The 17974-nt window shown below is 37.6% G+C and overlaps 1 protein-coding gene across 2 annotated transcripts in view; it reads left to right on the plus strand.

Moving 5' to 3' along the window:
• The window catches only part of CAMK4 (calcium/calmodulin dependent protein kinase IV), a 203747-nt gene that overhangs the window by 114426 nt on the left and 71347 nt on the right, over positions 1-17974 (plus strand). For both annotated transcript variants that reach the window (XM_033110760.1, XM_033110758.1), the window contains 2 exons: positions 12739-12801; positions 14721-14803. In XM_033110760.1, the coding sequence (XP_032966651.1) occupies positions 12739-12801; positions 14721-14803 (146 nt within the window). The remainder of the gene's footprint in view (positions 1-12738; positions 12802-14720; positions 14804-17974) is intronic.

The raw sequence follows: 17974 nt of genomic DNA on the forward strand, positions 1-17974 counted from the left end.
CATAATAAAGCACTGTAAGCTGGGAGTGATTCCTCTTATTAATAAATCAAAGCAAATCCCAGGTTACCATCTTCATCTTTTAAATTCTGGTGTGGTTTTATGTATAGGAACCTGGGTGTCAAAATTTATCCACCACACTTACATCTGCAAATTCATTTAAAATATTCTGTTTTCCATGACAATTAAAATTCCTCTTCAGACATGTGCCACTGGATATCTGGGGTAAAAATGTTTAAAATTGGTAGTCAAAGATATTTTAGTTTTCTCCAGTTTGAGTCTCTAGTAGTTTAAAATAGTCCTGGAAAGTCCTGGAAAGTCCATGAAAGTATCCTCCTATTCATGTGGAATTTTTTGTTCTTTTTTTTTAATTAAAATTTATTGGGGTGACATTGGTTAGCAAAGTTACATAGGTTTCAATTGTACAATTCTGTAATACATCATTTATATATCACATTGTGTGTTTACCACCCAGAATCAATTCTCCATTCGTCACCATGTATTTGTCCCCATTTACCCTCTTCTTCCACATCCCCACCCGCTTACCCTCTGGTAACCACTAAACTATTGTCTGTGTCTATGAGTTTTTGTTTCTTCATTTGTTTGTCTTGTTCCTTTGTTGCTTTCAGTTGTATATCCCATATATCAGTGAAGTCATATGTTCTCAACTTTTTCTGTCTGACTTATTTCTCTTAGATAATAATCTCAAGATCCATCCATGTTGTTGCAAATGGCAGTATTTCATCTTTTCTTATGGCACAGTAGTATTCCATTGTGTATATGTGCCACATCTTCTTTATCCATTCATCTATCAAAAAAACACTATGGTTGTTTCCGTGTTTTGGCCACTGTAAATAAAGCTGCAGTGAACATCGGCAAACATACATGTTTACAGATAAATGTTTTCATATTTTTGGGTATATAGCCAGGAGAGGGATTGCTGGGTCATATGGTAATTCTATTCTTAGTTGTTTGAGGCACCTCCACATGCCTTCAGTAGTGGCTGCCCCGTCTGCATTCCCACCATCATCAAACTAAAAAGCTTCGCACAGCAAAAGAAACCATCGACAAAATAAACAGGCAACCAACCAAATGGGAAAAGATATTTGCAAACAACACCTCCAATAAGGGGCTAACATCCAAAATACATAAGGAACTCATACAACTTAACAACAAAAAAACAAACAATCCAATGCAATTAAAAAATGGGCAGAGGATATGGAACTTTTAAACTCTGAGCTGTTTAACCCAGCAGAAGCTAAAGGCCATGCTGATAGGAGTGCGTTGAGAATGTACAGTTTACTGTAAAGAAAAAGATGTTGGGAAGGACTGAGCTGACACTTTAGTTGCTGATTCTAGAAGCATCTGGTATCTTCAGGAAAGTGAAACTCTGGGGTTCATTCATGTTAAGGTACTTCCTCAGCAAAGGAGTCAAATCTACATTGGTTAAGAATACTGCCATGGAGCAAAATCAGTGATGGAATTCTTTTCAAACCTTAAATCATTAAGATCTCTCTTGCCAATTCCAGCCAAAAGCATGATTATATTATTTTTGGGGGGTTATTTGAAAGCCTTTTTTTTTTTTCCCTATAGCCTTTTTCTTTTCTTTTTTCAAGGAACTTTTTAGCATCCTAGTTGAAGGTCTTACTTATCTTAGAAAAAAACAGCCAAGGGGCTAAAGCTTCTAAGAGTGTCCAGGTTTTCTCCTATTCAAAGCGACCCTCCATAAGAGACTCAACCCCAAGGTGTAATTGATGAAGCTTAAAATGCTAATATTTCCGGGAGTATTTTTTGGTTTTGTTAATTGACAGTTTTACATGGCCCGAAGTTTATCACTTATAAATAATCACTTAATTTTATGATGAAAGTGATATCTCAGGGTCTCTGAGAGTATACATGTTTCTGCACCTCACCTCAGCTGGTTAGGGGATTGTGCAACTGAGTAATTGTTGTCCAACTGAAATCAATATAAAATGAAGACTAAATTCTGTCATGCTTTCTTGGTAATTTAAAAAGCATTTTAAAAAGTATTGACTTGACGGTGTAAAAATTACGAAGGGCACTAAAAAGAAACGATGCAGTTTGTCACATTTCTATTAGAACCTGAATGTCTACAGGGCATGGCTGATACCTAGGTCTGCAGTAACTCCAGTGTAACCTTGATGTTCCACAGTAATTAATAACATAAGAAGTGGTCTTAAAACCTCCCTGGAACTTAACCAAAGCAGTATAGCTCTTATCCCAGCCTTCACAAAAAGGGAAGGAAGGATTTAATGCCAAAAGGGCATCAATTCCCTCTTTGATAACCACCGGACAAGAGGACTGTATTGGATATGGCTTAAGATTTCGATGAAGTTGTCTTTCACTTTCAGAAAAAAGAGAAATAAAATAATATTTCATGTTTATTAGATATTTTTTTTCTTACTAGGGTTGGAATGGTTTTGTAAATCCCAGTATTTCTAAATTTAATTTGTTTTCATTGCAATAGATGTAATGGGAAGACATAGAAAACAGAAGACTAGAAAAATGTTTGCCTTACTTTGACAAATTGTTTCAGGAGAGGCACTGATATTACTGGCATCTACCACGGACTGGGAGGCTTCACGGATATTCTCATTTAATCTTTCTAACAATCGTACTGTGGAGTAGCGATTATTATCCCCATTTTCTGCATGAAGAGATTGAAATAATCCTCAGACAGATAAGTGACTTGATAAAGAACTCCAAATGGTAGAGCCAGGATCCAAATTTCAATTAAAAAAAAAAAGTGCAATCCAGATTGTTCATTACAGAGTAATTTATATTAGCAACAAATTGTAAAAATCCTAAGTGTCTAACCATAAGGCTAGCCACTGATAACACAAGGCCATTCGGAAGCTGTTTTACATTCTGCTTATGAATATTAGGTACCCTTATAATTTTAGGGTATTTTTAGTGAACATTGTAAGGAACAAAATTCTATTTCCATATTTGAAATTTGTAAAGAAATATGCACAATTTAAAAAGCTGAAAGGAAATAAACCAAAACGCTAATTATAATTGTATTATAATGGTAAATATGTTCCTTATGGTTATTTTTTATATTTCACATTGTTAAAAGATGTGGTTATGGTACTTTTATAAAAAGTTATAATATGTGTTTATCTTCGTCCTGCATTGGCAACATGGACCTGAAAAGAGAATTGAGGAGGCTTACATTATACCCATTTCTTACCACAGCATATCAATTTCTGTTTTGCAAGGATCTGATCACATTGTTGTTGAAGTCACCTCATGGGGAAATAGGGACCCAGCAAGGCTTTTCTCTTGAACTGTCCACAAAGACAAAGCAAAGAATTCACAGTTGCCTCCTTAGAATTCTCAGCTTACCATGGGTCTCACAGCTCCTTCTTTGGGAATGCATAGTACACTCCAATTTTCACTGTTATCATTTTCTAAATTTCATCATTTTGTTCTCATTTAATCTCTTCCGTGGTTGTGTTTGATACAAAACATAGATCATACAAATTAAATGTAAGGTATGCTGATTGAAGGAGAAGAACAGGACTCATTTCTGGTTGCTGTGAAAGCTCTTTAACCTCTGATGAGGAGGGAGCAGACGTGGGCGGGGCCTGCTGCAGTGGATCCAGAAAGTCAGTAACTCACCTGAGCTGTTATTAATTACACTTCTTGGAACACTCCTCATTTGCCTTGGGATATTGCAATTTTAAATAAGTGGTATCTACTTTAAATAAATAGAGCCTTTGTGGCTCACAGTTTGGAAATCACAAGCTATGATCTGGGCAGGCTCTAAAAGATCTGGGTACTTAGCTCTGGTGCCCATAACATGACAAAAATGTCCTATAGACCTGAATGGCAGGAGGAAAACTGACTAACCAATTCTAATCTCATCGAACCAAAGATGTTAAACCGGGGTTTGTTTTTTTCTTTGAGCCATTTTGTATTCAAACACTAGCTCCGTCCCTCATTCATTCAACAAACTGCTACATACCAGGTGTTGGTAAATAATGCTGAGGATACGGCTGTGTAGATAATGGACAAAACTGTTGTCCATAGAGTTTGTTTATGTTCCAATGGAAGAATCAATTAATGAACTAGTAATTAAATGACACCATAGACGTTTCTAAATGGTTCATGCTGTGTGTATATGATTATGTGTGTATAGCTACATTTGGTGGAGTGGCCAGGGAAGGCCTCTCAAGTTACTCTCTGAGTGAAGTGAGGTTTAGTGGAAGAGAGGAGCTTGGAGCCTGCTCTGGGAGCCGAATGGCCTGTAGACAGAAAAAAAGGGCATCAGATCAAAAGGGTAAAGCCAAGCCATCCTGAGTTTTATGGCTCGTGGTAAGGAGTTTGTATTTTTTCTAAGCACAATGGGATAACAACAATGGCATTTAAGTTGGAGAGAGACATGATCTGATTTTTATTTTAAAGATATCACTCTGGCTGCTGTATGCAGAGGGCATGCTTATAAAGGGTAAGAATCAAAGCAGGGAGACCAGTTAGGAAGCATTACAGTACTTCTGCAGCCTTTGAAATGGAAGAAAAGTCAGATCAGAATGGTGACATGGAATAATCAATGTTGTTCGAAGAAGGGAATGACCAAATATCCTATCAAATGCTGCTGACAGGATAAGATGCAATCAGAAAAGTAGGTAGCAGTTGGGCTCCAAGTGGCTCCTCCAGAGAGCTCACTAATTTTTGTATAAGAGCCCTTTTGGAGGAGTATTTGGATGAAGCCAGCCTGGATTGCCCTGACAAATACATGGGAGGGGAGTAGAGAAAGAATGCGGAGATAAATCTGGAAAGGTTTTCTGTGAAGGGCAGCAGAAATCTGCTTTGGACGCAGGAAGGTGGGGCGGAGAGACTGAGGGGTGAGATCTTTATAAATTTAACAAGTATTAAATCAGGGTTACCCCCATATGTTCTTAATACCAGGGAGAGATACAGAGAGGAACGACACAGGAGAAAGAAGTATGTAAAGATATAAAGTCCTTTCTACTTTCTATAGTCCTTTCCCTCTGTTAAACCAAACCTGTTTCTAATGAGTCTAGCATCAGCCAAATCTTTTGTATCAACTTTGTTCAGAGTGTTATCTCTCCCAGGAATATTTTCTATTTCATTCACTGTAACATAAAAGACTGTTCCCTGTGAAAGAATTTCTGGCATCCGTGATCAGGAAGGCTTATATTTTAGAATCTAAGAATAAAGAAGCACAGGTAATCTGCCCTGTTCTGAATCTACCTAACTTACAGAGATTTGAGGTTCTGAAATAGAGTGTCTTTCTTTCCAGGTTGAGCTTCTCAGAGCCATTCTTATCTTTCGTAAGCTGTTCCAAACTTTGAGCTCCTCCTCCACTGGAAAGCTCTGTTTTTCTCCTTTTTTTGCCCTCCCAATGTCTTATCATCTGCAGGGAGTAGGAGGTGATTTTAACAGAACTATCAAAAAATACTGTTTCACAATTTTCAAAACCAAGCTTATTTGATTGAAATGCTTATTAGAGTTTGTCTTTCCATGCTGAACAGAATAAAATTGCTGTTACACTAGTCAGTGTTGAATGTAAATACTGGTCTCCCTGCAGTTGACATCCCCTGCTTGTCCCACCCCACCATGTCCAATGCTCATCACTGCCTCCTACTCTGAAACTTTTCTGTGTAGTTGTCCCTTCCATTGGGTCCAAACTCACACTGAAGGATCTGGGAGAAGGACATTCAAGACAATCAAGTACAAAGTGGAAAGACCCAGAAGTGAAAATGATCTTGGTTCTTCAAAAAATCATCTAGATGATCAGTAAGATGGAGCAAAAGGGGACAAATAGTGAAGTACCATGGATATTCTTAGCGTCTTTCTGAACCTGCTTCCCTCTAGTCTTCCCCACTTCAGTAAACGGCAATTTTATTCTTCCTGGGCCGAAGAACTAGTCGTCAACCTTCACACTTCTCTTTCTCTTGCATCCCGTAGCCAGCCATCTTCAAATACCATCGGCTCTTCCTTAAAAATATCCGTTCACTTCTCCCTCTTTCATCACTACCCCCGGCCCAAACCTCTTACCCAGATAACTGCCATAGCCCCTGACTGAGTCTCCCCGGCTTTTACCTTCCCCATTATCCTAAGCCCTACAAGATTCAGAATACCCTTTTCAAACTTAGCTAAGGTCATGCCATTCCTCTCTCAAAACCTTCCAATTGTGTTTGAACTCTCTTATACTAAAATACCAACTCCCTACCACGCTCAACCAGGCTCTTCATGACCCAACTTCTGGTCCTGTAACAAGTCTCTGTCTACTTTCCTCCTCTGTCACTTTGCTCTGGCTGAACTGGTCTCCTTGCTGTCACTCGATTGTTCCAAGCCCCACTCATCGCCGAGGGCCTTTGTAGTTGCCTTTTCTGTCTGGAACACTCCTTCCTCAGATCCAAGTGGCTGTGTTACATGTTTCTTTATCAGGGCGACGTTTCCTGACTCTCCCTCTCAAATAGCATCCTCATCACCTTATCTCCCTTACTTTGAGTATTTTTTTTTTCTTTAGTACTTATCAACTCTGGATCTTTATTTATTTGTTCATTTTCTGTCTTTGCTAGAACATAAGCTTCTTAGGGCATAAATTTCATAGGAAGTTTATTTATTTTGTTCACTGTCGTATCCTCATGCCCAGAATAGCATCTTTATATAGCAGATGCTAAAAAAATATTTGTGGAATAATTGGATGAAGTTAATTGGACACAGATTGTATATAGATTGATACATTGGGTGATGAGAAGATTGTGTTCTCTCTGATTATTTATACCTTCTCAGTGAGTTAGAAACAAGGAGAGTAAAGAGAGAAAGTAGTATTGGAGATTTGAGGGAGAAAGTGTAAAACTTTCTATTATAGAGTGAGGGAGAAAGTGTAAAACTTTCTATTATAGAGTGAAATTTGCACTCATAAGTTAATGTGGGACGAGTTAATATGATTGTGTGTTTTCTTCCAACCACTTCCGTTCAGGCACAGATATGGAGTAAGAGAAGAGAGGACTTAACCAAATGAAGGGTTTTGCCTGGCAAGTATAACAGAGGAAGATAAGAGCAAGGAAGCTGGGGGAATGTACAGAGCATTGCTTAGTACAATGGACCACTGACCATGGAATTTAAGCTATGTGAGAGTTAAACAGATAAACAGGTAGAAACCAGAGAATGTGATGTTAGAAATCAATACTTTTGAAGTGGTACCACTGACAGCAATGATAAGGCCTGGGATGTGACCAGTGGGGGCGGGGTGGGAGGGGGATGGGTTACTAAGGAGGCCTGGAGGAAGAGATTGTTGGAATTGAGGAAATGGTAAAGAAACACGAGGCAAGGATATTGAGGGATTGTCCACATGAAAGGTCAAGTTGTTAAGAGTGATGATAGGATCTGTGGTTGAGATAAAGTTGCTAAAATATTTGGCATAGGAAGAGTGAAAAGGAGATAGGAAGATGACTACAAGGTGAGGCTGCAGGTTGTATTGGCTGATGGCAGACCTTTCAAAGTAGCCGGAAGTTTGGTGGGAGAAGGGAGGAGAACTGATTTGGAGGTAGCAGTGAAGAGCTAGAAGGACACCTCCGTCTAGGCCCTCTGGATGTTTTCTACTGAGACAAAAACAAGTCACCACTTGAGTAGACTATGAAAAAAGATAGATAGACTTAAGATACCTAGGTTCCTGTTAGATCAAGAAGATAAAGGGAATGATCAGACTTGGCTAAAGTTCTGTAGTTATTGGCGATACCAGCCTTGTGGAGAAAACCTCAATGTTTTTTATGTATCCCACATTTGATTTTTGCATGTTCAAATAGCAGTTCTTAACTTTCAAATCCTTGTAGGTTAAAACTGTCATTCTTGAATTTAACAAAGCTCCGGTTGTCAAGTCTTTTCACCAAGCATGTTGGTGACAGCATGTACTTGTTGATATAACAGAAAATAGGATGCTAAACTAAGCAGAAGCTATGCAGAAGGAAATGCTTATGAAAATTTGAAGACATTTGTCTATTTATTTATCTATGAATAATTTGTCGTTTGCCTTTTTCCACACAGTATTTGAGGAGCACCCTTCTATACTTTGCATCATGCTCTCTGGTCACTGTTAAAACTAAAAGTGAGCCTAAGAAGCAGAGAAAGAATAGAGAGACAAAACAAGACTTATTGTTCCCAAAGCCTGCAAAGGAAATGAGATGAGGCTGTGCATTTTATGTGGAAATACTGCTGTATTTGACTGAATCATAGAAGTAGAGCAGTAGTCTCTATTCACATAGGTCACTTGAAATTGCCAAGAGTATTTGAAGTTCCAGAGTCTGGATCTAGGCCACATCTAAGATAGTCAAGTGGCTCAAGTCTAACAGAAATCTGCTGTAATAGCCCCTCTCCTTTTTTCCAGTTCATTCACCACCTCTGACTCCTCTGTCATTTCCACAGTGCAAAAACTAGTATTCCTTTTCTTTCCTTAAGTCCTTATTACTTTCTCCTTCACATATTTTTCAGTTGTTCTTCCTTTCTTTTCCTCAGTGTTCTCAGCCCCAGCACAGGAGTATGTGTATTTTTTAATTTGGGGAAATATAGTTATTTTTTATAGAAAGTATTGTTTATGATAAAATGTGTTGGGTTTATTGTTGTTATGTTTTAAATTAATAAATATGTTTTTAAAATTCTGTTTTAATCTCAGATACAGTAAATGTGTAGAGCTGTTTGGAATTCTCAATAATTTGAAGAGTATTAAGGGCTTCTAAATTCCAAAAGTTTGAGAAACACTACTCCAGAAAATTTAACAGCACATATACTCTTCTTACAGGCATGAGAAACAAACAAGACCATGGAGACCATTACCCTGAGGTTAGATATGTACATGTGGAAAGAGAGTGTCTCTTTTCCCTTTGAAATATGAAACGGAAGAATATAGGATTGGGGCTTCTGGTGGCCATGTTTCCTGCCATTTAGAAAGGAGAGGGAGGTGAGAATGAGGGAGAGGGACACACTCTGGTTTGAATCAGAACCCCTGGATTTAGCTTTGTCTGAAGATCGATTCACTCTGACTTCTCAGTTATATTTGCTAATAAATTACCTTTTGGCTTTTGCGAGTCGGAGCTGGGTGTTACTCGTGACTGAAAAAGTTTTGATCAATATATCGTTTGGCTCGTGCTGTGATTTAGTGTCTGGGACAGGCTGATGAAGCAGCTTCCAAAGATTTTGAGTCCTAAAGCATTTGTGTGTATCAAGATGTGTGTCTTCCTTTATTCTTTCACTGTTCAAGGCCCAGAGCCTATCAATTCAATATGCAGTTGGTTACTTCTTAACCAACTTGTTTTTCTTTGTTCACAGTGAATTCTCTCTCGTGTGTAACTGCCTCATAACAGTTTTCAGGTATTAAAATGCTCTGATCATATCTTCATCCCTTCTTCTTAGTCAAAATTTGTAACTGGTGCTACATTTTTATAACGGATACTTAATATTTTCAGAAGTATGTTGAGTTGCACAGACTGGCATTCATTCAACATAAGTAGAATACATTTTTATTTTGCAGTATTGTGAATTGATTTTAATAGTTTAATTTTCTTCGACGGAAGTATGTTAAAACACCCTGAGCCGTCTAATTGACCATATGAATGACCAAAACTTTTATTATAGTTTAAGAGCCTTTATTGTTTTATTGTTTAGCCTTTATTGTTATTATAGTTTAAGAGCCTTATTGTTTTATTATGTACAGTGCTGAGACAGAAAGCTCTTGAAAAATATCTTATTGGAATGGGAACTCTTTAACAATTTCCTGTAAACACTTTTTTCTTATATAAACTAAAGACATTTATTAATGGTGACTGCTATCTTTAAGTGAGGTACCCAAGGCTCTGGCAAAATTATATCTGCCAGAAAAAAATATGAAATACACTTATATGTTGCAACCAAGCAAAAGAACATATAAAGTTTGTAAAATTCCCTTGAATATTCCTTCTTTATTTGCAAAGAAGACATCCTTGTTGGTTAATGTTTTCATTAGAGAATAAAACTTAAATGAATAAATGTTGTTTGTCATCATCTTGAAAGTTGTGTTTGGTTATCACCACTGAAATGTGATTCGATTTTTCTTCAGGCCCACCCTTTGTTCCTCAGGGGATGTGACTAAACCTGCAGAATTAATGCTCTATTTGAAGCCAGCTCTTGGTTATGCTCACAGAGGTTGGCTGTGAATTGCACATAAACCTCTGCATATTTATTTCTAAAATCATCTGAGTTCTGCCAATCAGAGGGTCCTGGACAGAACAGATGGCAGACACCACAGTAAGAGTGGAGGAATTATCTATACATTGCTTTGATGGATTTTGTTGGGGGAGGAAGACACTAAAACCTTTCTATCTAGTAGTATAAGACTGAAACTCCAGTTCACTGTGATTAAAGGAGGGTTCATTGGCTCAGAGAGGGCTAGCACTCGTAATTTTGGAATATCCTAAAGTAAATGGCTACTGTTTCAAACATAGAGATCAAATGGCAAACCAACTAGGATTTTTTTAATGTCAAGCAACAGAAACTAACTTAAGTAGACAACTTAAGTAGAAAAAGAAAGGCTGGCCCAGTGGCTCAGGTGGTTGGAGTTCTGTGCTCCTAACGCCAAGGTCACCGGTTCGATTCCCACATTGGCTAGTGAGCTGTGCCCTCTACAGCTAAGATTGTGAACAACAGCTCTCCCTGGAGGTGGGCTGCCATGGGCTGCTGTGGGCTACCCTGTGCAACTGAGAGTGGCGAGAGCTGGCGAGAGCTGCCGTGAGTGGCAGACTCATGACAACCGGTGAGTGGCAGACTCATGACAACCGACTGCCTCAGCCTTGGGGGGGAGGAGGAGGAGGAAGAGGGGGAAGGGGGACGGGGTGGAGGAGCGCAAGGCTCATAACACCAGCATGGGCCAGGGAGCTGTGTCCTACACAACTAGACTGAGAAACAACGGCTTGAACCAGAGGGGGAGGGGGGGCAGGGGAGAGGGGGTAAGGGGGAGGGGGGGAGGCGGAGAGGGGGGAAGGAGCAGGGCAGAAGAAAGGGGGGAAAAAGAAAAAGAAAGTTAAGTTGCTCACATAATAAGAAAGTTTAAAGGGCAAACTAGCTTATGTGTAAATGAGTCCAGTGGATTACAAATACGTTATGTCAACAGTATATTTTTCATCTCTCAGAAATGTTTTTTTTTTTCCCTGTGTTGGATCTGTTTTCAATAAAGTTGTCTCCATATGGTACCAAAAATGGTCAATGATAGTGGCATACTCTATCCGTTTTTGATCTCACAATTGTAGAGCAAAAGAAAACTACTCCTCCTTCTTGATTATGGGAGCAACATTTCTAGGGAGGACTCTGATTGGGATGACCTGGGTCTTGTGGATATCTGTATAGCTAGGGAACCGAGTGCTCCGAATGCTGAGGCTGGGTTATATTCCCACTACTGTGTGAGAAAGGCAGGTGAAGTGATTGGCAGCTCCAATGGGTTTGGGACAGAGATCCATAAAACAAAGGAAGAGACTACAAATTTGTACTTTCTAATCCCTTCACCTTCTCCCCCATTTCCCAAACTCCTTCCCATCTAGCAACCTTCAATTTGGGTTCTCTGTACTTACAAGTCTGTTTTGTTTGCTCGTTTATTCTGTTCTTTAGATTCCACATATAAGTCAGATAATGTGGTATTTGTCTTTCTCAGTCTAACTTATTTCACTTAGCATAATGTTCTCTAGGTCTATCCATGTTGTTACAAATGGTAAGATTTCATTCTTTTTTATAGCAGAGTATTACTCCATTGTATAAATGTACCACAATTTCTTATCCAATCATCTATTAATAAGCATTTTGGTTATTTCCATATCTTGGCTATTGTGAATAGTGCTGCAGTAAACATAGGGGTGCATATATTTTTTTGAATTAGTGTTTTGGATTTCTTTGGATATATATCCAGGAATAAAATTCCTGGGTCACAAGGTAGTTCTCAAATTGGTAGTCACAAGATAGTCATGGGAGTCTGAAATACAGTATGGGGAATATAATCAATAATGTTGTAAAGATTATGTAGGGTGCCAGGTGGGTACTGGACTTATCGGGGGGATCACTTCATAGATTGTATAGATGCCTGACCACTGCACTGTACACTTGAAACTGAAGTAGAATAATATTGAATATATATATATATATATATATATATAATATTGAATATATATATATATATATATATATATATATATATATATATATAAAATCACAGGATGTAAAGTACAGCATAGGGAATATAGTGAACGGTATTGCAACAGCTATATACGATGTCAGAGGGGTAGTAGACTTAGGGGTATTATCACTTTGTGATGGGTGTAAATGTCTAATCATTAGGCTGTTGTGTACACCTGAAACTAATATAAAAAAATAAAATTAAAGAAGAAAAAAAAGAAAGGAAGAGAAGGAGGAGGAATATGTTGAGATGAACTTGTGCCTTAGTGGTGATAGCAATGACTTTAGATAGGAAAAGGGCCATACTAGGGGTCTGACAAGTTGTGACCCATATTTGTAACTAGTTCTACTTTGTGTATAAAGCAGAGAGGAAAGACATGCAACTGAAAAAAAGGGGAGGAATGGAGGAGACACGAGCAAAAAGCTTAGGAATGAGCCTCTGCTAATTGTCTGATTCACCCAGTTGGTTATTGCTGTTTCTGATTCTCTGCTATAATTAAGACATTTCTAAGTTGGGAGTTTCTTTCAGTTTCTCTCTTTCATTTTGCCTTTTAGGTGGACAAAAAAATTGTAAGAACTGAGATAGGAGTTCTTCTTCGCCTCTCACATCCAAACATTGTAAGTGATTTTTTACGTTCTATTTCAAATACACTCCAAAGTTATTTTTGGTTTTTACTATCCATGCTGATATGACAGGGGATTCTTCTATCACCAATAAGCAGCCAGTGACCAACCAGGCTTTTGTCCTCATCTGATCAAATTTTTCAATTCTTTTCCTGAATAAATCTTAAATCCAATACCCCTTAAAAGAGTTTCAAAATGAACAGATCAGCAATATATTCATTTGCATAAAAGGATAGCTAAATTTTGGATAGTTCTGTTTCACTCTAATAAAACACTGGCTTTTTCCCTTCTGTGTGCCTGTCTTATGAATATACCATTGCTGAAAACACCTGTGAAGAAAATGCATTGCTTTCCAAAGTCATTTCCATCTCCTTCAAGAGAGTCTCTGCTCAGAAACAATGTGAAGATTCAAATAAATGATGTACTTGAATGGGGAAAATAAAATTGTCCTCAGAGCCTCTGCTCTAGGCTATGTCCAGACAAAAGCAGTGAGGGAAAGTTCTGGTGAAAAGCTTTCTTGAACCAGTGAAGTGAAAAGAACAAAATCATTTTCCAGGCCATAACTTCTTTTTATGAATTGAGCCAACCACTTAAAGAAAATATTTTACTCATTTCTCTGAGAAACATGTGATGTCCGGAAGGATGACCTGCTCAAGGCAAAATGCTCAAAACTTAGTATATGGGTTAACAATGCATTTAGCTACAAATAACAGAAAACAATGTAGTGGTCTAAACAAATATATTCCTTAGGTTATAAGAAATCAGAAGGCAGGCATATGCCAGCTTTGGTTCAGCTCCTCAGTGATATCATCCAGGACCTGGACGCCTTCCATCCGTTGGCTGTACCGTTCTCAGTGCATTGGTATTCACCCTCATGCTTTTCTCTCGTGGTCCTAAAATGGCTGCTCCACAGTCTTCAGAAGGCTTCAGGTCAATATTCAAGACAGAAAGAAGTAGAAAGCCTTCACCAGCAGAGTCTGGTGAAAAGAGTAAAAGTTTCCAGAATTTCCAGCTGCAACGGAATTCCCTTCAGATTTTATGGATCAGAGCTAGTCACAAGCATCAGAGAGACTCAGAAATTGAGGAAAAGGGTTATCATAAGTGGTTCAGACCAATTATGATCCATAATTTGAGGCTAGACACCCTGCTTCCCTAAACAAAATTAGAATTCTGTTTGCAGTAGAGTAGAGGGAGAAGGGTTTTGGGTAAGCAATTTAAAAAAATGCCATGTACAATCACCACTGTTATGTTATCCATCTTTTTTCTTTCAAAGAGACGTCAATGTAGAGTTTTCCTCAAATGCAGATCAGTCTTACTCACTAGATTCTCAGATATATTGAGGAAAATATTCAAAATTGTATAGATTATCTGCATGTGATGAAAACCCTGTATGGTCAATTAAATCACTACCACCACTATTTCCTGAGGATGCTTTCATCCACCAGCAACTTTTTAGCTGTTGAAGAATATCCTTTCCATAAAGACAGACTTTAACTTGGTCCTGTTCTCTCTCTCACCCTTAATTCCAAGTTCCTCCCAAGAGAAAGAGGTATTTTTTGCGTCTCCAGTAATCAAGATGCTTTCAAATGGTTTGGGAAGTTTTATTTGCTTGATTTTGTTTTCCAATTCTGGAGCAGTTCAGAAATTGGGATATTTTAATAAAAATTAGGCAATGTTTCTAAGGCGGGTATCTTTCAAATGTCAAAAGGAAAAATATAAAGACTCAAAAGAATCCTTGAAGAAATGAAGCAAATGATGAAAACAACCGGAGAATGACAAATGGCTACCTGAACAAGAATGAGGAAACTTTATTAACAATGATCAAACATATCACTATTACAGAGTTTTGTTTTAGCTATTTCCTAGAAAGATGAAATAAAGAATCTACGATTTTTTTTTATATCTTTCTCCAGATAAAACTTAAAGAGATATTTGAAACGCCGACAGAAATCAGTCTGGTCCTAGAACTCGTCACAGGAGGAGAGCTGTTTGACAGGTGAGTTGGTCCTGGAAATCTAACCACAGAAAAGTTTTGCCACCAGTCACCAAAAATGAATCAAAAGAAAATTTATTCTGAAATTTTTCATAATGACACATCATACCAGTTGATAAATTCTACTCAAATAAATCTTAAGAGGATTGTAGAATAGAAGGAGAATGATATTTGTTAAGATGTGAGTAGATGAAAATTTGGGATGCTTAGTGAATAAAAAGAGAAACACGATATCTATTTACTTTTCCAAACATTTATTTTCCCAATTAAAAAAACAGAATTTCTGAGGTCATACTAAATCTAAACTAAATAGTAAGATTTGTGAGAATATTTTTTTGAGAGAATATTTGATGAAAATTATAGAAAGTTAAACATGTATTACAATAGTATTCTATTATGATCCAAAAGCTCATAAAAATCAATACTCTTCAAGTGATTATTTTTTAGGCCTATTTTTTCTATTAGGCTGTGTAAAGAGTTCCAACTTACAGAGTGAAACATCGTCTGTTATATCCAATTATAGCCAATTTTAGTTGTCTGTTGATATTTCATCACTCGAGGCAGATGTTTGAGGATGGCTGGGAGTGTGCCTGGAAATCTGGTAGAGCATAATAGGGAAACTATTTGTATATGAGACACAGGCTTTAAGTTTCCATAGCTTTCCCACCTTCTTTGTCCTCTCAGAAGAATCCCATTTACCCTGAAGGGCTCTTGGGAGCCTGTGCTCCTCGGAGTTATCCAAAAAAAAAAAAAAAAAAAAAAAAAAAAAGAATGGAATTGGAAGAAGTCAAAGAGACTAAGTAGATGTATATTAGAAATGGTAAGAAGCCATGCACTGATATAAAAGTCTTGTTGGTTAAAGAATAGGTTAAGGAAGAAGTGGACTGCAGGTGGAAGACAGAAGAGAGACTGAAGGAACTGTTGACGTACCCTGAGTGCCTAGAGCACAGTAAATTCTCAACAAATATTTGCCCAATGAATGAGTAATTATACTCTGAGAAGAAAGATACTGAAGGGGGATAGGTTTAGAATGTGTCTGGAGAAGAGCAATTCTCCCCTGACTTCCCACCCCAACTCTACTCAGTTAAATTTGCTTGCTGCCTCTTCAAGAGCTTCCAAAAGTGTTCATATTGGTTTTCAAAGGTTGTTTATAATGTTCCCCAGTGCAGATTTGGATCTTCAGGTAGGAAAGAGCAAATGGCTCAGCTTAATTGGAGCTACATACATGTTTTCGACAGACATATAATTTCATTCATATATATGTTGAAGAATAAGTTATATGAATTATCAGACTTTTAAAACATTGTAACATTTTACCTATATTCATTCTTTGCAAATAAATCAATCAGCTGAGGAAAGTGAGCCTCAGTTGCCTGAAAGCATATACTTCTTGTGTCATTTGGCTGATAGTCGGACTCAGGGTTCTGAATCCTGCCTTAAGGGACAAATAACTAACCTAGAATGATTTGCTTAACTTCTCTGAACCTCAGAACAAATCTGAAGTGGTTCTGTGATGCTAAGGAAGCTGAGACACCCTGATCCACTCTGTCTCTTATCCGAGACAGTCTGATTATTTTGACTATATAAGGATACTCTTGTTCTAAAACTATCATGTTCCCATGTGCTTAGTCAAGACTCTTCTGGACTAGCTTATTTGAATGTTACCAACATTTTTTTTTTAATTAAAATTTATTGGGGTGACAATGGTTTGTAAAATTACATAGGTTTCAAGTGTACAATTCTGTAATACATCATTGTGTGTTAACCACCCAGAGTCAGTTCTCCTTCCATCACCATATATTTGATCCCTTTTATCCTTATCTACTACCCACCTCCCTGCTTACCCTCTGGTAACCACTAAACTATTGTCTGTGTCTATGAGCTTTTGTTTCTTTGTTTGTTTATCTCGTTCCTTTGTTGCTTTCAGTTTTGTATTCCACATATCAGTGAAGTCATATGGTTCTCAACTTTTTCTGTCTGACTTATTTTGCTTAGCATAATAATCTCAAGATCCATCCATGTTGTCACAAATGGCACTATTTCATCATTTTATGGCAGAGTAGTATTCCATTGTGTATATATACCACATCTTCTTTATCCAATCATCTATCAAAGGACACTTTGGTTGTTTCTATGTCTTGGCCACCATAAATAAAGCTGTAATGAACATCAGAGCACATATATCTTTATGGATAAATGTTTTCAGATATTTTGGGTATAGCCCGGGAGAGAGATTGCTGGGTCAAATAGTAATTCTATTCTTAATTTTTTGAGGAACCTCCACTCTGCCTTCCATAGTGGCTGCACCAATCTGCATTTTCACCAACAGTGTATGAGGGTTCCTTTTTCTCCACAGCCTCTCAACACTTATTATTTGTCTTGTTGATGATAGCCATTGTAACCAGTGTGAGGTGATATTGTGGTCTTTATTTGAATTTCTCTGATGACTAGTGATGTTGTGCATCTTTTCATATGTCTATTGGCCATCTGTATGTCAACATTTGTCGATAGTGGCTCGTTTTTCAACACCTCTTTAACTGACTCTTTCATGAACATATTCCTTCTTTAGGTACATTTGGAGTCAATTTATAGTTAGATCTTGCTAGCTTTGTAGCCATGAGGTCCCTCAAAGGAGAACTTACATATTTCTCTGCTAATTATGGTCTATTACAGAGAAATCTCATATTTTTTTAATTGTAAATAATTGCAGGACAGGAATGTCACACTGAGGCTATTATCTCCCAATAGCCCTTTCTATTTACCTACATACCTTTATTTGTTTGAATTATTTTGGAATCAAGAGCCTTTTTCCTTCCCTTTTTTCCAGCCCTTCTTCCATGAAAGAATTCTGGTTTCTCATCTTGTAGTCTAGTTGATTTTGATGGGATAGAGTTAATTCAGCTCTAGATGAAAATGGAAAACTAAATGCTCTTGATAAATTTCATTTACAAAGAAAATAGATGAAATATTCAGATTTAACAGAAGACAGCTAAGGAATGGCAGACAGCCAGTAAAGCACTCAACCATTCTACAAACTTTTAGCAGCCTTAGACAATAGATTGCCCCCCAAAAAATGTTGTCGTCTACATATCTGTTGCCATATATGAGGTGAACATTGCTTCTCTATTAAGTTACTTAATTTTACAGTTATCTTTAAAATTGTATCAAGCTGAA

The sequence above is a fragment of the Rhinolophus ferrumequinum genome, chromosome 7, assembly GCF_004115265.2.
Source record: "Rhinolophus ferrumequinum isolate MPI-CBG mRhiFer1 chromosome 7, mRhiFer1_v1.p, whole genome shotgun sequence".
NCBI classification, from domain to species: Eukaryota; Metazoa; Chordata; class Mammalia; order Chiroptera; family Rhinolophidae; genus Rhinolophus; species Rhinolophus ferrumequinum.